Source organism: Thunnus maccoyii, chromosome 6, assembly GCF_910596095.1.
Source record: "Thunnus maccoyii chromosome 6, fThuMac1.1, whole genome shotgun sequence".
NCBI classification, from domain to species: Eukaryota; Metazoa; Chordata; class Actinopteri; order Scombriformes; family Scombridae; genus Thunnus; species Thunnus maccoyii.
This window is the reverse complement of record NC_056538.1, coordinates 34,701,953-34,723,791: the sequence shown is the minus strand read 5'-3', so window position 1 is coordinate 34,723,791 and position 21,839 is coordinate 34,701,953. Positions and strand designations below refer to the sequence as shown.

The 21,839-nt window shown below is 38.3% G+C and overlaps 4 protein-coding genes and 1 pseudogene across 4 annotated transcripts; 3 read left to right on the top strand and 2 right to left on the bottom strand.

Annotated features, from left to right (window-relative positions):
* Nucleotides 1-3,082: 3,082 nt before the first annotated feature.
* LOC121899380 (olfactory receptor 52D1-like) lies at nt 3,083-4,033 on the top strand. The gene has a single exon (XM_042415147.1). The coding sequence runs from the start codon at nt 3,113-3,115 to the stop codon at nt 4,031-4,033; it is 921 nt and encodes a 306-aa protein (XP_042271081.1). The 5' UTR covers nt 3,083-3,112.
* A 4,680-nt stretch (nt 4,034-8,713) lies between these two features.
* Nucleotides 8,714-9,634, top strand: LOC121898339 (olfactory receptor 142-like). The gene has a single exon (XM_042413334.1). It carries the CDS (start codon nt 8,714-8,716, stop codon nt 9,632-9,634), a length of 921 nt encoding a protein of 306 aa, XP_042269268.1.
* A 1,699-nt stretch (nt 9,635-11,333) lies between these two features.
* LOC121898338 lies at nt 11,334-13,064 on the bottom strand (annotated as a pseudogene).
* A 1,426-nt stretch (nt 13,065-14,490) lies between these two features.
* LOC121899393 (olfactory receptor 11A1-like) lies at nt 14,491-15,417 on the top strand. Its single transcript, XM_042415171.1, has one exon. The coding sequence runs from the start codon at nt 14,491-14,493 to the stop codon at nt 15,415-15,417; it is 927 nt and encodes a 308-aa protein (XP_042271105.1).
* Nucleotides 15,418-19,394: 3,977 nt separating this feature from the next.
* LOC121898337 (olfactory receptor 10A6-like) lies at nt 19,395-20,390 on the bottom strand. The gene has a single exon (XM_042413331.1). The coding sequence runs from the start codon at nt 20,361-20,363 to the stop codon at nt 19,395-19,397; it is 969 nt and encodes a 322-aa protein (XP_042269265.1). The 5' UTR covers nt 20,364-20,390.
* Nucleotides 20,391-21,839: the final 1,449 nt, after the last annotated feature.

The following is a 21,839-nucleotide window of genomic DNA, read 5'->3' as shown; positions in this document are numbered from 1 at the left end:
GAGGCAATCTATGGGCATGAACTTTGTGTCAAACAGAGGCTTCTGACATCTAAACTATAAGTCTGACCACTTTCAAACCTGTATCAATGGATTCGCCACAGAATTTCCTACTAAAAATGATTTTTATTGTAAGATTTGGCCAAAGTCATGGGATTTATGAGGAGATTTCACAAGAAGCGTACTCTAAAATCCTCCTCTCCAACTGCTCCTGGTGATGTCACTCCCTCAGTGCTGTGAAACATTCCGCAATACACACTCATTATAAAATCACAGGAGGAGCAAGAAAAGACTTTAAAACACACACTCTAATATCTCAAAAACAATAAAAGATAGAAAACACATGTAAATTCAAGATTTGTAGGTCAAAGTCTCATGACTCATTTAAAGTTCAAATGAAGTTTGTATCTAAAATTATGTGGAAGCAGTAAATGTTCAAAAAGGTGTGGGTTTGCTCACACTCTCCATTCAAATATATCTCAAATATAATATTTCTAAAAGTAGAGTTGATAAAAATTAGGAAAATAATTAGTTTTACACACAAACTCATCAAGAGTCTTCAATTTACTAATTGAAATTCAAGTGAATGGGCCCAAAACATTTATAATTTTGATGACACAGGTGTGAGCAAGACAGACATGTCTCACCCTGTGGAAAATTCTCATCCTGTCAATCAAACTTTCAAAATAAAAGCACACCACACTTGTAAGAAATATCCCTCATTTTTAAAAAGCAAAATGATCTGATCCCGACAGACCAGAGTGCGAGGTCCTGACCAACGCTGCTTGCAGCTTTAATTTTTCGTGTGTTTGTTTCTTTGTTTGTTTATTTCTTTATTATTATGCCACTTAAACCCTAAACTTGATCCCCTAAACATGCTCAAAAACTCTCCAAATTTGGCACGCATATCAGGTCTGGTGAAAAATTTGATAAAATGTAAAAATTAACCCTTAAAGAGCCAAAATGTGCTCTCTAGGACCACCTATGTAACAAAAATGGCCACCACAGCCCGTAGGAATGTCATAGAGGGATCAAACCAAAACTCAATTATTCGTCTCATCAAGACCTACAAATCATATGCTGACACCCCTGACCTAAATCCAACAGGAAGTCCGCAATTAGCCTTTCAAAATAAGACTTTGCCCCAATTTTGGCCCCCGAACAAATGCTATCTCCTCTGAGGGTGTTAATGGTATCGGCTTGAAACCTTAATACATGACTTATGACACTATGCTGAAATAAAGTTGTTAAAAACTGTGTAATCACTTGAACAGTTTGGATTTAATAAGCCCTGAGGGTTGCAGTGCCACATCACACCTTACAATGTAAACCAATGGGGAGGCAATCTATGGGCATGAACTTTGTGTCAAACAGAGGCTTCTGACATCTAAACTATAAGTCTGACCACTTTCAAACCTGTATCAATGGATTCGCCACAGAATTTCCTACTAAAAATGATTTTTATTGTAAGATTTGGCCAAAGTCATGGGATTTATGAGGAGATTTCACAAGAAGCGTACTCTAAAATCCTCCTCTCCAACTGCTCCTGGTGATGTCACTCCCTCAGTGCTGTGAAACATTCCGCAATACACACTCATTATAAAATCACAGGAGGAGCAAGAAAAGACTTTAAAACTCACACTCTAATATCTCAAAAACAGTAAAAGATAGAAAACACATGTAAATTCAAGATTTGTAGGCCAAAGTCTCGTGACTCATTTAGAGTTCAAATGAAGTTTGTATCTAAAATTATGTTGAAGCACTAAATGTTCAAAAAGGTGTGGGTTTGCTCACACTCTCCATTCAAATATATCTCAAATATAATATTTCTAAAAATAGAGTTGATGAAAATTGGGAAAATAATTTGTTTTACACACAAACTCATCAAGAGTTTTCAATTTACTAATTGAAATTCAAGTGAATGGGCCCAAAACTTGCATAATTTTGATGACACAGGTGTGAGCAAGACAGACATGTCTCACCCTGCAGAAAATTCTCATCCTGTCAATCACACTTTTCAAAATAAAAGCACACCACACTTGTAAGAAATATCCCTCATTTTTAAAAAGCAAAATGATCTGATCCCGACGGACTAGAGTGTGAGGTCCCGACCAACGCTGCTTGCAGCTGTAATTTCTCCATGTGTCTCATATTGACCCCGTTTTTCTTTGCTTCCCGTTTTAATTAATGTCACATAACCATAAAATTTGGTAGAAATTTGTAGATTTAGATTTCATATCCCCTAATTGATAGTTATTACAAAGAAGCTACCATCAATGTTTCCAGGTAATGAATCTGGTCCTTAGTGTTTAGCTTATGTCAGTGTTTCATAGTTGTAATGCACAAGCTAGCATCTGTTTCCAGATATAAATTTAAATTAAAATAACTAAAACAATGGAGTGACGTTTGTCCACAACTGTGTTTACTTACTATAAATGCCCACATTGTAATAAACAGGAATTCTCCTGTAAGTGGATTTGTCAGGAAGATTCAATTGCTTAATAACATTTATTTTTCCTTATCCATTCCAAATTGTAACAATAGGTGATCTGCAAAGTTAAAGTTTTCTTTCTCATGTTATTTAAAAAACAATATCTGTCATTGTGGTTTCTGATAATGAGGTCAGTCTGCTGCTGTGGGCGTCTTCTTTTTGAAAAGTTTAAAAGAAGCAGAAGCAGATTTTCAGCTCAATTAGAAGCAACTCACAGTCTTATTCACATAATGTTATAAACTGTGTTGTTTTCAGACCTTTGTGATATACTGAGTAAGGGAATGGTAAGTTTAGGGAATTTGCCACATTAATTTCTTTACTGTATGTGGACAGAATACTGTTATGTGCTAATACTTTTCATATGAAGCTGTACTGGCTTTATATATCTAATATAACAATCATCTTATTCCACTCTCTTTTCATTGAGTAAAAACTTCAAACCCACCATTTCACTAAATTGAAATATATTAGAGGTCTTGTGGATCACTTAATACGCATTTTCCTAAAGTCTAAGAAATACTTCTGTATTGAGGAAAATAAAGGAAAATAAAAAAATAAATACTAATAAGTAAAATAATGATCACATGTTTATTTGTTTTGCTGTAAACTAAAGAGAGGATCATCATGAACTCTACACAGTTTTCTTCTTTCACACTTGCTGCCTACTTTGACAACGGGCTGTTCAAATACTTATATTTCATGATTGTCATGTCTTTATATATGTTAATAGTTTGTGCCAATGTTTTGCTCATTGTGATTATCTGTATGAACAGAAGCTTACATGAACCTATGTACCTTTTTCTGTGCAGCCTGTTTGTAAATGAACTGTTTGGTAGTACAGGTTTGTTCCCATTCCTTCTGGTTCAGATCCTCTCTGACATTCACACTGTTTCTGCTTCTTTTTGCTTCCTGCAGATTTTCTGTGTGTATACATATGCAAGTATACAGTTTAGTAATCTAGCCACCATGTCTTATGACAGATACCTTGCTATCTGTTGTCCTTTACAATATAATACACATGTGACATATAACAAAACTGCCTTTCTCATTGCTGTAACATGGTTATACCCGTTTCTTGCTATTTTTATTTTGATATCTTTGAGTTCCTCTTTACAGCTGTGTGGAAACATCATTAACAAAGTTTACTGTGACAACTACTCTATTGTTAAACTGGCATGCTCCGACACCAGAGTCAATAACATCTATGGAATCGTTTACACGTTTACAACAATTGTTCTTGTACTTTTAATCATTTGCTCTTATGTAAGGATTCTTAAAGTTTGTTTTTCTGGTTCTAAACAGACCAGACAGAAAGCCGTCAGTACCTGCACACCTCACCTTGCTTCCCTGCTCAACTTCTCTTGTGGTTGTTTCTTTGAAATAGTGCAAAACAGATTTGATATGAGCAGTGTACCTAATATGTTGCGCATTTTTGTATCATTGTACTTCCTCACATGCCCACCGCTCTTCAATCCTGTACTATATGGACTGAATATAACCAAAATCCGCATCACATGTAAAAGTGTTGTCTTTGGTCGAATGTAAGCTTTTACACTGTACTTGTACTTAAACACATCAATATCTCCCATCAGTTTTTCCATATTGTTATTGTCTAACTGGTCCAGCTGTATAATCTCTTTAGACTCTGTTACTCTTCCTGAAGTTTTTACCTTTTTTCCTGTTTTTTGTGGAGTTTTTCATTATTTCAATGGAGTTGGGGAAGGGTAGAAGGTGTCGTATGTTGTAAAAACTGTAAAGACCTCTTGGCAAATTAGTGGTTTGGATTTACATCTCAGTTCAGTGCTGCAACATTAGTAGTGTAAACAGTAATGATGTCTGCATGTGTTTATTAAATGTCAATATTACCAGTCTTACAATGAATCCCTAAATAAACAGACTGAAACTTTGACTGGCACATTGTCCCTCATTGTACTATTCCTTAAAGATACTTCCACTCCCCGAGAACGCCGGCTTTCAGAGGCTGTAGTGGGTTCAGTTTTAAAGCTACAGTGAACATACTGGTATCATATGAAACTAGGCAACATGAGGAATGTCATGTCATGCTAGCTTGTCAGGAAGGGGGCTAAATAACGCTCCAAAGTTATAGTCGATAACAGTGATGTCTGTATTTACTAAAATATTTATTTACTTTACTTTATAAAAATAAATATCTAAAATGATCATTTGAATTTTTCGGTGACAAAATGTTTTTTGTCATTAAAGACGTGACTACTGACATGGTCTAATATATAATATGGAGTACTGTGAAACATACATCTATTACATCTACATACATGCATCTGTTTTTACAGAAAGAATAATTTCTATTCACATTTGTTAAGGCCACTATGAAAATTTTGCTACTTTGGTGACACCTGCTGCCATGTTTCTTTTAATTTTATTTGTCACCCATGAAAGATTATTAATTTTTACTGGCTATTAACTGTTAACTCTACATATTTGTTCATAGAATTATACAAAAACAAAAAAACAGACATCAGTATATTAAATAATAGATTAATATCAGATTTTTTCATCAGAGATAAGTGCCAATATTTCTGTTAGATGTTCATCACTGAGTAGAGGGCAAACAAATTCAGCTCACTGAATAAGTAACTAGTATCAGCTTCGACTGGACACTGAGAAAATGATTCGCCACTGATTCCAAAGCCAGCTAAATTACAGGTTAGCTCAACATACATGACCCTGATCCATAGAAACCTGCAAGACCAGAAAACACAAAAACTTGCATTGATGTTACATAAATGCATACAGATGGAGAGGAGGAGGAGGAGAGAGGAGCTCAGTGCATCATGGGAAGTCCCCCAGCAGTCTAGGCCTATAGCAGCATAACTAAGGGCTGATCCAAGGCGAGCCTGGTCGGCCCTAACTATAAGCTTTATCAAAAAGGAAAGTTTTAAGCCTACTCTTAAACATAGAGAGGGTGTCTGCACCCCGGACCAAATCTGGTAGATGGTTCCACAAGAGAGGAGCCTGATAGCTGAAGGCTCTGCCTCCCATTCTACTTTTAAAGACTGTAGGAACCACCAGTAAGCTGCATACTGGGAGCGCAGTGTTCTAGTGGGATAATATGGTATTATGAGCTCTTTAGGATATGATGGTGCCTGACCATTAAGGACTTTGTAGGTGAGGAGAAGGATTTTAAATTCTATTCTGGATTTTACAGGAAGCCAATGTAGTGAAGCTAAAATGGGAGAAATATGATCTTTCTCTAGTTTTTGTCAGTACACGTGCAGCTGCATTCTTACCCTTAGTTAGCACTTCTTTACTAGATATGATCAATCTGTCTTTAGTAACAGGCTATGTACCACAGTCCTTTAAAGTAGCTGTAATTAAACCTCTTCTTAAGAAGCCTACTCTTGATTCAGGTGTTTTAGCCAATTATAGACCTATATCTAACCTTCCATTTCTCTCTAAGATCCTTGAGAAAGCAGTCTCTAATCAGTTGTGTGATTTTCTACATAACAATAGTTTATTTGAGGATTTTCAGTCAGGATTTAGAGGCATCATAGCACAGAGACAGCACTGGTGAAAGTTACAGATGATCTCCTTACTGCATCAGACAGAGGACTTATCTCTGTACTTGTCCTGTTAGATCTTAGTGCCTTATTTGACACCAATGACCATCACATCCTATTACAGAGATGTCTTTAATTATGCATAAGGCTTAATAAAATTTGAACGGGAGAGTTACATTAAAATTCACCCCCCATACAGTTGTCATGAACAGGGAAATTAGTTATAGAGACCAAAACCGTTGTTTGTACCAGGCTGTAAACATGTTTATTTCTGGTGTAAAGTTGGGCATTTTAACATGGGGGTCTACGGGGATTCACCTGCTTTTGGAGCCTCAAGTGGCCATTCAAGGAACTGTAAAACTGTTTTTGGCACTTCTTCGTTGGCTTCATTTTTCAGGCCTGGGGGTTGCCGCTTGATAATGAAGTGTTTTTGTATAGTATAGTCTCAGTTTTCTTTAAGATGCATAGAATAGTGTAATGTTATTATAACCCGGCGTCCTGGCTTCACCTAACTATATAAACTTAATAAGAGAATAATAAACAGGACAATGAGTCCAAACTTCTCAACTGAAACATTATTGTGTCAGCCTTGATGACTCTGTGTCCTCCACTGCTCCCCTCTCATATGGGGTACCACAGGGCTCTGTACTTGGCCCTCTTTTATTTTCCCTCTATCTACTCCCACTTGATTCAATTCTCAGGAAAGATGGCATTTCTTTTCATTGCCATGCGGATGACACTCAGATCTATGTCCCCCTACAAAAGTCAGACTCCTACAGTGTTAAGCCATTGCATGAGTGTTTACATGACATTAAAGCCTGGATGTCTCTAAACTTCCTAAATTTTAATGAAAAAAAGACAGAAGTCATGGTCTTTGGTGGCACTTCTGTGACCCCCCTGGTTGATCTGGGTTCTTTGGCACAGTATCACAAGCCAACTGTGCACAATCTGGGGGTAAAAGTGGACACAGACCTTAAATTTGACAGCCAGATTAAAGCTGTGGTGAAGTCAAGCTTTTTCCAGTTGAGGCAGCTGGCAAAAATTAAACCAGTCCTTCAGAGACGACACTTTGAGACAGTAATCCACGCCTTTGTGACCACTCGGCTGTATTACTGCAATGCACTTTATATGGGGGTTAGTGCGTCCTCCATTGCTCGTCTTCAACTGGTGCAAAATGCTGCTGCACGTCTTTTAACTGGCACAAGCAAGTATGAGCACATTTCACCTATTTTAGCTTCACTCCACTGGCTGCCCGTCCATTTTAGGATTCATTTTAAAATTATTTTATTTGCTTTTAAAGCCTTGAATGGCCTAGCTCCACCTTACCTCTCTGAGCTGCTGCACCCCTACACTCCCAGCCGCTCTCTCAGGTCAGCTGACCAGCTGCTCCTGACGGTGCCTAAAGCGAGGCTTAAGCTCAGAGGTGAACGAACATTTGCTGTTGCAGCTCCAAAACTGTGGAACGGATTACCGCTGCACATTAGACATTAGGCCTCCTCACTGTCTCATTTTAAATCTCTTCTTAAAACCCACCTCTCCTCTCTGGCTTTCACACCATGTAGCGTGTTGCATCTTGTGTGAGCAGTGCACTTTATTTATTTTATTTTATTTATTTTATTTGTTTTTATCCTATTTTATTATCCTATCTTATTTGATTTAATCTTATTTGATTTTATTTGTTTTTATCTTATTTTATTTGATTTTATCTTATTTGATTTTATTTGTTTTGATCTTATTTTATTTGATTTGATCTTATTTTATTACCTTTATCCTATTGTGTCCTTCAGCGTTTTATTGTGTTCTGTTGTGCTATTTATTGTGTTTTTTTTATCTTGCTGTGCAGCACTTTGGAAACCTTGTGTTTGTTAAAATCGTGCTATATAAATAAAGTGGATTGGATTGGATTTATTTAGAACATTTCGTTGTAATAGACTGCACAAAATAAAACCTCCACCTACCTCCACCTCGCCTCCCAAACAAAGAATAGTTGAATCTCACTCATTTTTCCCTCCTGACTCCTTTACAGTCAAGATGGGGGCAAAGATAACAAAAACAGGGATTTATTCATCTCGTATCCTGCCTAACTTTAGTGGATCATAATATATCGAGAATGGTATGGTATGGAATTTGGTTCAAGATGAGACCAAACTTTTCTATGGATGTCAGCTTGCCTGCAGCAGGCTGCACAAAAAATATTAGGATGATGGGTCTAGTAGTATATGAGATTAGTTGCAGGAAAATACACAAACAGACACACACTCGACCAAACACATGATCTAAAAATGCTACATGTTCCTTTAAAGCAAGGAAGGAAAACAGGTTTTTTTTCAGAGTTATCTTTTCAAAATGGTAAATAGTAGGAGGTCTGTTTGTTTTAGAAATGAGACTCAGTGAGTGTGTCATCTGATAATGAGGTCAGTCTGCTGCTGTGGGCGTCTCCTGACTAGAAAAGGTTAAAAGCAGCAGAAGCAGATATTCATCTCAGTTAGAAGGGACTCACAGTCTGAGTGCAGAAGGTTCATGTTAGGATTCAAATAATGTCATGACCTAACTGTGGTTTTGTTATTTCTTACTTAAGAATTATATTTAATTAAGGGAATGCCAAGTTCGAGACATCAGTTACAATTCTTTTCTTTGTTATCTGTTTTGTGTCATCGCACTGAATTGTGTTTACGTGTGAAGGATCATGTTAAACTCCACACAGGTTTCATATTTCACACTTGCTGCCTACTTCGACACTGGGGTTTTTAAATATTTATATTTCATGATTGTCATGTCTTTATATATGTTAATCATTTGTGCCAATGTTTTGCTCATTGTGGTTATCTGTATGAACAGAAGCTTACATGAACCTATGTACCTTTTTCTGTGCAGCCTGTTTGTAAATGAACTGTATGGTAGTACAGGGTTGTTTCCATTCCTTCTGGTTCAGATCCTCTCTGACATTCACACTGTTTCTGCTCCCCTTTGTTTCCTGCAGATTTTCTGTTTGTACTCTTATGCAAGTGTGGAATTTTTCAACTTAGCCATCATGTCTTATGACAGATATCTTGCTATCTGTTGTCCTCTACATTATAACACACGGATGACGTCTCATAAGATAACACTACTTATTGCTGTAACGTGGTTATATGCTTATGTTATATGTTTTGTTCCAATAACTTTGAGTGTCCCTTTACAGCTGTGTAGTAACATCATTAACAAAGTTTACTGTGATAACTACTCTATTGTCAAACTGGCATGTTACAACACAACAGTCATTAATATTTATGGACTCACTGCCACAGCTCTTATAGTTTCATGTCCCGTAACTCTAATCTTTTACACGTACATAAAAATTCTTCAAGTTTGTTTTTCTGGTTCTAAACAGACAAGACAGAAAGCCGTCAGTACCTGCACACCTCACCTTGCTTCCCTGCTCAACTTCACCGTTGGGGCTGGCTTTGAATTAGTGCAGCACAGGTTTGATATGAGCAGAGTACCAAATATGCTTCGAATATTTTTATCATTATACTGGCTCACATGTCAGCCACTCTTCAACTCTGTAATGTATGGCCTGAAAATGTCTAATATCCGTATCATATGTAAAAATATGTTTTTTGCTTAAACGTAAGCTATTGTCAGTCCAGAGGTTTGCTGGTCTGATTTAAATGTGTTGCGCTTTATAAACAATAACTGTGCATATTGTCATTGATGATGATGGAGAATAATGTAAAATTCCTTGTTGTGTAAACAGTTTTGCCTCTGTAAATACAGGGAGCATTTAAGATGAACATAACAGAAGTCCGTTCTGGCAAAGGTCAAGTTAAATAACAGTTTTTGAAAGCAGTTTAAATCATGTGTTAGACTGAGGAATGACATTATCTTTGTAATAGAAGAAGATTTACAGTTTTTTCAGTAGCAGGAAACAGCAGTTAAGTGCAGGCACAGCTGTATCTTTTATTTGCTTTGAAAGAAAAAAAAAAACTATTGAATAAACAATTAAACAAGGTTTATAGTTTTCATTTCTTCATTTCATCTGGGACAAACCAGGTAAACCTGAACAGAGAGCATGAACCTTCTTTATGTGTTTCTGAAGACGGATCCTCCCCTCTAACAACACCTTACCTGTCCTTTGATACTGTTGTTACTGTGCTCCAGCTCCTGACTGATGGCTTTTGTTATCTTGTTCAAAAGCTGCAGAGGGAGATCATTTTTTTGTTGTTTCTTTTCAGCCTTGTGGTTTTATGATGAGATTAATTTATAGACTTTATATTTTTGGGCTCTGTGACTTAGAGTTCAGGTGGAAGAGATGATCAGGTTGAATGTTCATGTGAATTGTTCCCTGTGCTGCAAGGGTAAGCCTAGTAAATGTGATATAACACATTAAACAGGTCATTGTGGAAACAACACCTATATGCTCAACAGTGTGCAGCAACCATTGAAAATCTCAGTGAAACCTGACAGCAAACTTCTTACTGGATGTGACTTTAGACTGACAGACATTACGTTCAGTCTGGTCAAACCAGCAGCTGAAGAGTCAGTTAACAGAAAATCTCAAAGACTCTAACAGCTCAGGAGGCTCATTTTGAAATAAACAAGAACTAGTCTGTAGTCTTTCTAAATGACTCAGCTCAGTGTTCAAATATATTATGACACTACTGGAAAACAAGACTTAGAGACTAAAAGTTTTTTTGTTTTTTTGTTTTTTTTTTAAACCCTGCTAGAGGCCCCTTGAGACTGCAGTATTAGTTATATTACATGTTGGATAGAAAAAATACCATAATGAGAATGTTGATATTTTTAGAGACATGGTAAAAAGTCATTTTTTTATATAGGACTTCTCTGCATCAAGCGTCGCAAAGTGTTCCAAGTGCGAGCTAAAGGTGCTGATGCTTGTCAGAAAGCAGCTGAACCTCTCTTCCCCCACACCTTTCCAACGGCAGAATTGAGATCGCTAAGCCAAAAATACAACGGCCACACTCACTTTACACAGCGATCTGCCAGGTGTGTGCAGGTGAGAAAGTAGGTAGGGTTTGAACTTCTCTCTTTAAAAAATGTTTCATTCTTCACACAACTACTTCTGTCACGCATGTAAAAAGCTGAGTGCAACACCATGAATGTCTTCTAGGAGAAAATGCTTGAAAATGTGTGTATTGTTATTCAAATTTGCACAGTTCATTGTTTTTGGCTCCTTTTTTGTTGTAATGATACATCTTCTGATGCTAAGCTAGGGCACATTGCCAGTGATGTGTCCTGAGGTCATTAGGTGTTTTGGGTCTTTTGAACATTAGACACCCTCACTCAGGTGACCCAGCTGAGGTTGATCAAGCCTCAGCTTCTGCCTTAGCTGCACTATGCCACAGATCCACTCTCATCCAGAGCCACCTGGAGGCTTTCTCAGCAGCCTCTTTACTGTTGTAGATGGCCCTCCTCCTCCTCTCGCCTGTGATGCTGAACACAGTGTAAGTCCTACAGAGGGACTGTCCTGAAAAGCCTCTGCACCCTACATCCATAGGCAAGCGCCTTGCCTGCCAGCCTTGTCTGTGGTAGTCACTGACTAGACCCTCGTATTTTTCCCTCTTGTGCTCAAATGCCTCCTCCATATGGTCCTCCCATGGTACGGTCAACAGTGTCAGGTCTGAAGGTGGTCTTGTCAACATGCTGAGGGAACCTGAGTTGCCTACCCAAGTGCACTGTCAGCTGCCAATCCTGTGCAGTGTTGAGAAGCCCTGATGTTGCCTCAGGTGTTGCTCTTGACTTCTCTCCAGCTCTGATGACGCTGATGGTTTGCTTTGAGGGTTTTGACCTCTGGCACCTGGTGATGGCACTGCAGATGATCTCTGTGATGGTCTTGCTTGAGCACCTGGTCGTGACACCAGCAATATTGGCCTTCCCCCAGAGCCTTTGGACATCAGCTCAAGATGTGCTCAAGGGTCCCCTTTCTCTGGAAAAGGGAGCACACTGGTGTATTGACCAAGCCCCAGCAGTGCAGGTTGGATGGGCTGGGGAGGACATCATACACATCCTGGACCAAGAACCTGATGCAGTGTGGCTCTGACCTCCAGAGGGCAGTCTATGAGATCTTCCTCTCCACAACTTGTTCCCATCTAGTCCATGTACCTTACTGTCTCTTTCCCACTGCTCTCACTTCATTCTGGACCAGTTGTAGCTATTCCTTTCCTCAAGCCTTGTCATAATGGGGAGTTGCAGCGGTTCCTAGCCCAGTCCTTCCTCTGACCACTGTTCCTATCAGGACTCCATAGCATAGCCGTGACTCTGCCAGCCTCAGCTCTCTACTTTCATCTGGTCCTGACTGCTACTCCTGCCCCTGAGACTTTAAGGTTGTTTGACTCTTGGAACTGCAGCACCTCCTTTGCTCACAAAACCTTGAACTCCTCCTCATTGAAGTGATGGTAATGCTGCTCAAGCTTTTCGGTAGACCTAGCCATCTCCTCAGGTTGCAGCTGACTCTTTTCCAGGTCTGAGATGGTGGAGATCAGGAACATATAGAGGAGCAGTGGCCACAAGATCCTTGGCAGAATACCGTGTTGGTTAACCCATGCCTTCAATTTTCCTGGAAGGCCCATCCTCTCAACATCTCTCGGCCACCCCTCCAACTCCTTGCAGGTGTTCTTAATGGATATTGTATCTTTGAGGCTGCTGTCCAAGATCTTTCCCAGGCTTTTCACAGACTACTCTGCGATGGTAGGGATTGGTGTTTCTGAGATAGAAAAACAGAACTTGTTCACTACTCTGCCTTTCTCCAAAACCAAAAACTTTGATTTCTCTGTTTTGAAGGACATCCTGGCCCATCCCATCAGCTTCTCCAGCCCCTTCAGGATGCATCTGCCTCCAGGTACTGACTCCATGGCCACTGTTCAGTTGTCCATGAAGGTGCACATTAGTGGTTTACAGATACCGGACTTGGACTTGGAGCCTCTGCACTCTGGTTCAGCAGATTTCAGAGTGCAGCTGTAGGTCAAGGCAGGGTACAGAAGAAGAAGACCACTGGGGTGCAGAGCAGGAGGCGGGCAGCTGAAGATCTGACTTGGCATCAGCGAAGATGGCTGACAGATGATCTGGGAAGTCCAGCTGTGGGTCAATGGAGACTGGTGACTTGAGGTCTAAAAGGACTGGAATCATGAAAACTTGGCAGCCAAAAGGAAACAACTAAACAGGAACCCAAAGACCACGGCTCCATGACTTCGGGCAGGCAGGGACAGGATCATTGCAGCTCAGAAACAGGCCCAAGCAGGAACAGAAGATTGCTGCAGCCCAGCAGGAACAGATGATTGCTGCAGCCCAGCAAGAACAGGTGATTGATGTGGCTGGGTTGGCTGTGTGGGCTGGTGCTTGAGCTGAAAGCTGGAAACCGGTGGCTGAGTCTTAGTGGAGCTGGGGAGCGGAGACTCTGTGGTGCTAGCGAGCAGAGTCTCTGTGGCACTGGGGCTGGTGACCAGTATCCTGCAAGCTAGCTGGCTGGGAAGCAGGCTGAAAGCTAGGAGACTGTGCCACTTTATGGTGTATGGTCTTTACAGTAACATTATCATGGTAACAAATCTGTGTTTTGATGTATTAAATACATTCTAGTCTAACAACAATTTGAACCACAGTGACGTGACCATCAACCTATTCAGCTAACGAAGTGCCTGAGTCTGCAGTATGTGCAGGTCCAATTTTTAATAAATGTGTAAACATGGCATAGTTTTAGTTTTAGGAAATGTTTATACATGTGGCTCTAAGCATAATACCAAAGCAGGGTGACAACAGCATACTTTCAACATTACCACTCAGTCAGTGAGACCAAATGAGGCATTTTGCAACAATGGGCAGTTCAAAGTGCTTTACATAAGACAGAAATAGGCATACAGATATTTAAAAACAGGAAAAAGCAAATTCTCACATTTGAGAAGGTGGAACCAGCAGTTTAGCATGTCTGCTTGGAAAATTGCTTAGGCTACTTGACTATTCGGTTTTCAAAATACTTGCTGGCTCAGTCAGTTCAGTTCTAATGTGTATATGGAAAAGGAAGAATCAATTTCTTTTTCCTTACATTTGTTTTACTCTGCTATGTTTTCAAATTTCCTAACAGCAGGTGGTGTGCTAACCTTTCTGTTAGATGTGACCTGTGATAATGAGGTCAGTCTGCTGCTGTGGGCGTCTTCTGTTTGAAAAGTTTAAAAGAAGCAGAAGTAGAGTTTCAGCTCAGTTGGGAGGGACTCACAGTCTGAGTGTTTGGATTCACACAATGCCATAAACTGTGTATGGATGTGTATTTTTTAAGCTAATCATTATATTTATTGCAAATAAGGGAATGTTAAGTTTAGAGGATCTATGATGTGTGTTTTTGTGAGAATTAATATCTTTACTGTGAGCAGACTGAATGATGCAGTGAGTCCAAAATAAGCATAAATCTGACATTTCAACTTTTACAAATTTGCAATGTTGAAACTAATTAATTCTGTGTAAACTTGAATTGTCATGATGAACTCTTCACAGGTTTCATATTTCACACTTGCTGCCTATTTTGACATTGGGCTTTTAAAATACTTATTTTTCATTATAACTGTGTGTTTTTATATGTTAATAGTTAGTGCCAATGTTTTGCTCATTGTGGTTATCTGTATGAACAGAAGCTTACATGAACCTATGTACCTTTTTCTGTGCAGCCTGTTTGTAAATGAACTGTATGGTAGTACAGGGTTGTTCCCATTCCTTCTGGTTCAGATCCTCTCTGACATTCACACTGTTTCTGTTTTATTTTGTTTAATGCAGATTTTCTGTTTGTACACTTATGTAAATGTTCAGTTTTATAATTTAGCTGTCATGTCTTATGACAGATACCTTGCTATCTGTTTTCCTCTGCAATATAACACGCGTATGACGTCTAAAAAGGTTGCCATTCTAATTGCTGTAACATGGTTATTCCCTCTTCTTGCAATTGTTGTAATGATTTCATTGAATGCCTCTTTAAAGCTGTGTGGAAATATCATTTACAGACTGTACTGTGACAATTACTCTGTGGTGAAACTGGCATGCTATGATACATCAGCCAACAACATCTATGGACTCATTTACACTTTCACTGTATTAACTGGTCTTACGATACTAAACGTTTACAGTTACATGAGAATTCTTAAAGTTTGTTTTTCTGGTTCTAAACAGACCAGACAGAAAGCTGTCAGTACCTGCACACCTCACCTTGTTTCCCTGCTCAACTTCTCTTGTGGTTGTTTCTTGGAAGTATTACAGAGCAGATTTGATATGAGCAGTGTACCCAATATGTTGCGCATTTTTTTATCATTATACTTCCTCACTTGCCAACCGCTCTTCAACCCTGTACTGTATGGATTGAAACTGTCTAAAATACATAGATTATGTAAAAGTCTTGTCTTCGGTAAAATGTGAGCTACTCTTCTTTTATCAGCTGTAGAAAGACTGTTGTTACATCATCAATAGTGGCAGTGCTAATAGTTGTAACCCCTGCTGAAACACATCAAATAAAGTGCTGACTCCTCTTGTAAGTCAGTTAACATTGTCCACTGTGTTTATTTGTCTGTATTCATTTACCAGTACTAATCATGTGTTGCATTTTTTTTATCATTATACTTTCTCACATGCCAGTCAACCCTCTTCTATATGGACTGAATTTAACCAAAATCGACATCATATGTAGAAGTCTTTTCTCTGATAAAATGTAAGATACTAATGTTGAGGCAACAACAATAATTCTTATGTTCAGTTCATAAGAAGCAAATAAAATCACCTCATTCATGTAGCAGATTCTTGACATAAAGTTAATCAAAGAATTACAATCAGTTCATAAGAAACAAGTAAATGAAATCTCCTTATTCAACCCATCAGGAATGAGGGTATTCAGGGAGTGTATCCAATACGTCTCCCTCTGCAGAAGGATTCTGTCTCTGTTGCCACCTCCCCGTGGCATATTCACAGTATCAATGCACATATATATAATGTAGTTCACACAAACTGTGGTTATGGCTGTTAAATGCATCGCCACTGATGATTTATCATCACGATTGCAGATGGAACACTTATGTTCACAGATCCTGGTTTTTAACTCTTGTTTTGTTTTACCAACATAATAACGATCGCATGGGCATTTTAACAAATAAACAACATATTTCGTATTGCATGTGATTCTGCCCCTAACCTTAATCTCCACACCAGATTTTGGGTGGGTGAAATGATGATGCCCTTAATCATAGCATAACAATGTACACAATTATGGCAAGGAAAAATACCGCTGGGAATCTGAGACAGGAAGTGAGTGTGACTCTTAAGCAAATCAGACTTTACTAAAAGATCACATAAGTTGGAGGACCTCTTATAAAAATATCTAGGTCGATTTTGAAATGCATTTGCAATATGAGGGTCGCTCTCCAAAATATGCTAATGTTGACTCACTGCTTTTTGGACTGACTTAGAGATGGAACTATATGTAGAGACTAATGCCAGGAACAGGTCTCTCAGGAACTCGGTGTAAGTAACTCTGATCGCTGAAATAGGTGTACCCTCTTAAGATGATTATCCAATAATGTCTCTCCATACCGCCTACATGTAAAATAATCATGTGACTCAAAAGAATCATCCATATTACAGATTCGTCTGATCCTCAGTAATTGACTGTAAGGTAGACTTTTTTAATGCTGGTGAGTGAAAACTACTAAAATGAAAAAAAAGTATTTCTGTCAGTTTTCTTTTTATATACCTCAGTTTGTATAGAGGTTCCCACTTTTTTCACCAGAACATCCAAAAAAGAAATACGTTCAAGATCAGAACACCATGTGAAATTAATGGATTCCTTCCTTGAGTTCATGAAATCATATGACCTGCCTTAACACCACTGACATGGATTTGATAGTCTTTTCTCTGGCTGTTCTACAGCCTCACTGTCTCACTAATATCTCCATTCCTGCTATCAGTTGTAGTGATGTCATACTATGCGTGTGTCACATGATGAGCTACCTCAGATGGTTTTCTGTGTTTTGGACCACTTTTAAATTTTCCATTATTTATCTTTTTTTGTGTCGTCCCTCCTCGATTCTTTTAATATTGTTCAATTGTTTTAACATTGTTTTACTGTTGTAAAGTGTATTGAGACACCCTGGTGTGACTTTGCACTTTAAATAAATAAACTTTAACTTAAACTTTATTTTAGTTTATTCTGAAATGGTCTCTGCCTAGATAACCAATACCCCCCACCAGTGTGGATGTAGCACTGGCAGGTGGCTGTTCTGCAACCTCTGATCCAGGTTTCAAATGGGTCCAGTCACCCCTGGTTTTCAATCTCAATCTTGAATCTCTAGAAGGGACCCACCAGAGGATCTCAGGCTACACTTAGGCTCATATGGGATTAAACATTCATTAATGTACTCAGGGGCCAGTCCCATAAGGGCCTTAAAAGTGATAATTAAAATCTTAAAAATCGATTCTAAAGTGCTCAGGTAGCAAGTGTAATTAAGCTAAAATTGGGGTTATATGTACTCTTTTGTTAGAATTAGTAAGGAGTCTGGCAGCAGCATTTTCAATTAACTGAAGCCTGGAAAGGTTGTGTATGAGTAGAGTGAGTTGCAGTAGTCTAAATGGGATTTGATGAGTGCATGGATGACAATGTCCAGGTACTTAGGAGACAGAAAGAGATTCTGTGTAACTGGGTAATTATTTTAACATGCTGATTAAAGTTAAGATTATTATCAAAAGTGGTGTCTGGGCCTATGATAATGACCTCAGATTTGTCTGTATTCAGTTAAAGGGAATTATTTGACAGCCAGGTTTGAACTTCATTTAGGCTTGACTGGAGAGTGATTAATTGATTGTGACTGATGGGTTTGAAGGAGAAATAAAGCTGTGTGTCATCTGCGTAAAAGTGGAAACTAATATTGTATCTGGATTATCTGTCCTGGATGTAAATGTGTAAAAGCAGGGGGCCAAGGACTGACCCCTGAGGTACTCCACAAAACAGAGGTTTTAGTGATCTGCAATCACCAATAGCAATACTCATTTTGGCGATAGAAGCAAAACCAGTCTAGCACAGTGCCAGAGATACCAACCCACTTTTTTAGACACTCAATTAAATTGAATGATCTACGGTATCAAAGGTTGCAGTGAGATCTAAAAGGATAAAAATAGATGAGTGGCCAGAGTCAGCTGCTAAAAGAAGATCATTGAGCACTTTGAAGAGTGCAGTTTTTGTGCCTTAGCCCACTGAAAACCTGACCGAAATGTTTCAGAGACTATTTCTGGTCATAAATATAATTACCTGCTCTGCAACTATCTTTTCTAGGACCTTGGCCAGGGATGGAAGTTTGGAGATGGGACGAAAGTTGTTCAGGATATTTGGCTCTAGTGAGGGTCTTTTAAGAAGTGATTGAACTGCGGACCTAAAATGATTGGAGACAGTGCCAGATGTGAGAGAGAAATTGATTATGACAGACATAAAATGACAAAGTAGCTGCATGACTTCTTTAAGGAAACAGGTGGGAAGGATTTCAAGAGGACAGGATGCGGGCTTCATATTGGTAACGGTCTTGTCTACATGATCATCTGAGAATCAAATAAATTTCAGAGCATGACAAATGACTAGGAGGCTCAGGTATTAAAAGAGACAGTGGGGTAATTTGACTTCGTATTGTGATAACTTGGTTGGAAAAAAGATAAAAACTACTCACATTAGGAGGGGCATCTGTAATGTGGCTAATAATATCAAAAGGCAGCCTGGTGTTATGCTGGTTTTTCTCAATGATTGCAGTGAAATAATTTGCTTGAGCATTTTTAATTGCTGAATTGAGTTTTTCATTAAGATTTTTACACTGTCAAGGTGGACAGTTAATTGTGTGGCCTTGAATTTCCATTCTGCTTTACAACAGAATCTCTTCAATGAACAAATTTCCTTGTGTAAGCAGGGCTGAAAAGTATTTTTTGGCTGTCTTGTTTTAAAAAAAGGTGCAATATTTTTGGCCATTTTCATTTGTTTTATTGTATTAATTAATATGTTAAGTTGTGAATCAAAAGCAAAGTTTCAGTTATATTCAATGTGAATTAAAGAATGATGGATCCCACATACTTCTGTCAGTTTCAACTTAATACAGAGAAAATTTAGTTTTTTTAAAAGAAGATGGAAGGGAACCAATATTTTTGGCCACGTCTGTACTTTTACCACTCAAGATTCAGTGTCTGCTGGGACTTTTGGGATGCATGTGTATGTATATCTTATATTAAATCACTATATTTTAAATGCTTTGTTTGAACATTATTTCAGTTCAAAATTAATCAGTGACATACAGAGTCAGATTTAATTGGTCAGTTGCATCTTTTTAATCAGCACATTTCACAGCAAGATATAAATAATAATAAACAGTTTCTCATTGAACCTGCACAGGATCTGTCTGACCTGACAACATTTTATAACAGAACAGATGTTGATACATTTTTCGTATTTTTGACATTTGCAGTCCATACATAATAGGATTCAGAAGTGGTTGTATGATCAGAAAATACAGCGACAGAATGATTTTAAGCACACTGGGCACACTGCTCATATCAAACCTACTCTGCAGGATTTCAAAGCTGCAGCCAAAAGAAAAATTCAACAGAGACACAAGGTGAGGTGTGCAGGTTCTGACGGCTTTCTGTCTCATCTGTTTAGAACCAGAAAAACACACATTGAGGATTTTCATGTAAGAGTAAATGATTGGAAGCAGAGGGACTAAGATGGAGAGAACAACACCAAAGAGCCCATAAATGTTATTCACTTTGGTGTCAGAACATGCCAGTTTAACAACTAGGTAGTTGTGACAATACAAACTGTTTATGATGTTTCCACAAAGCAGCAAATTGATGTTTAAGGATAAAGTGATTAGAAATTTCACAAAAGAATACAACCATATTAGAATAATAAAGATAGGAACATGGTTACATGTCATCCGTGTGTTATATTGCAGAGGAAAACAGATAGCGAGGTATCTGTCATAAGACATGATGGCTAAGTTACAAAATTCTGTGTTTGCATATGTGTAAATACAGAAAATCTGCAGGAAGCAAAAAGAAGCAGAAACAGTGTGAATGTCAGAGAGGATCTGAACCAGAAGGAATGGAAACAACCCTGTACTACCATACAGTTCATTTACAAACAGGCTGCACAGAAAAAGGTACATAGGTTCATGTAAGCTTCTGTTCATACAGATAATCACAATGAGGGACATATTCATAACAATAATAACAAGGTATAACATCGCAGTTATCATGAAATAAAAAGATCTCAAATTTCCAATGTTTAAATAAGCTCCGAGGATAAAATAAGATAAAGTTGATGAAGTTGAATTTAACATCATTCTTGTTTAAAGTGACAAAACAAGTGCAAATACTTAAAAACCTTGTATCATCTACTACCCCAAAAATAAATAATTAGTTTTATTTAAAAAAGGCATCATTTTGAAAAAGAGTATTTTTCGAGCCATTTTTGCTTACCTGGACTTTCATTTCAAAATGTATTTCAAAAAGATTTAGTTTTAAGTCTGACAAAACCATCTGCTCCTTCAAACTAACAGAAATCTGCTCACATCATCCAGACTGCTGCAGTCACCTGTCGGCTGCTTTATACATTTCTCAGGTGAATCCCAACAGACAACAACCACCCATTGCCATCATCATCATCATCATCATCATCATCAGTCTCAACAGTCAAAAATTATTTCATTTATTGCTTTCATGCAGATCTGACTGAAAGTAGTGTGATGGCATTTTCTCTTTCTCGCTATTTTCCTTCCTGTAGTTCTCTCCAGTTACAATCCTGTTGTCTCTCTTCCAGGAGAGCTGGAGTTCAGTCAGGAAGCAGCCTAAAGATAGAAAAGGGCTGCTGTTCATGGAGTTATGTTCCTTACTTTCACGTATCCACACACACTTTACACCACTGATGCCTAACATTCCCATATTTTATTAGGGACTGAGCCCAAAAGGCAGTGACGAGGACTACTGTATTACCCTAACCCTTTGATTTACAATTACAGTTGTCCTCACTCTAACCCTTACCCTATTGTTTTTCATGTGTTTGTTTGTTTGTTTCTTTCTTTCTTTTATTTCTTTATTATTACGGGACTTAAACCCTAAATTTGACCCCCTAAACATGTTCAAAAACTGACCAAATTTGGCACGCACATCAGGTCTGGTGAAAAATTTGATAAAATGTCAAAATTAACCCCTAAAGTGCCAAAATGTGCTCTCTAGCGCCGCCTATGTAAGTAAAATGGCCGCCATGGCCTGTAGGAATGTTGTAGAGAGATCAAACCAAAACTCAATTATTCGTCTTATCAAGACCTACAAATCATATGCTGACACCCCTGACCTAAATCCCTCTAGGAGTGTACACATGGCTGTAATCTCCTTATCTCTCCACCTTGTGAATGTGAAGTCAGTTTGTCCGGGACTAAACTGGGATGTTTGAGAAGGTCAAACTAAAAGTTTACTGTCTCCTTCTAATTTATATTTTCTAACTATCTCATACCAATTGTTTAATGCATTCTCCAGGATTAAATTTTCTCCCTTGTGGTATGTGGTCTGTAAACTCTCTTCTGTTATAAAATACCTGAGAGTTTAACCTCTTCAGGAGTTGAAAAACTATTCAAATAAACAATTTGACAGTTTGCATCTTCTGGCTGTAAAGCCTCATAAACATTGTGAATGAGAGAAGATTCTGAGATATAAAGTCTTTTTCATCAGTTTTTGATAGCGATAGGTTAAGGAAGAGTGTTGTATTGTGGGTAACTTGGAGCATTTGACCGCTGTTTTGGCCCGTCTGCCGTCAGTCCATC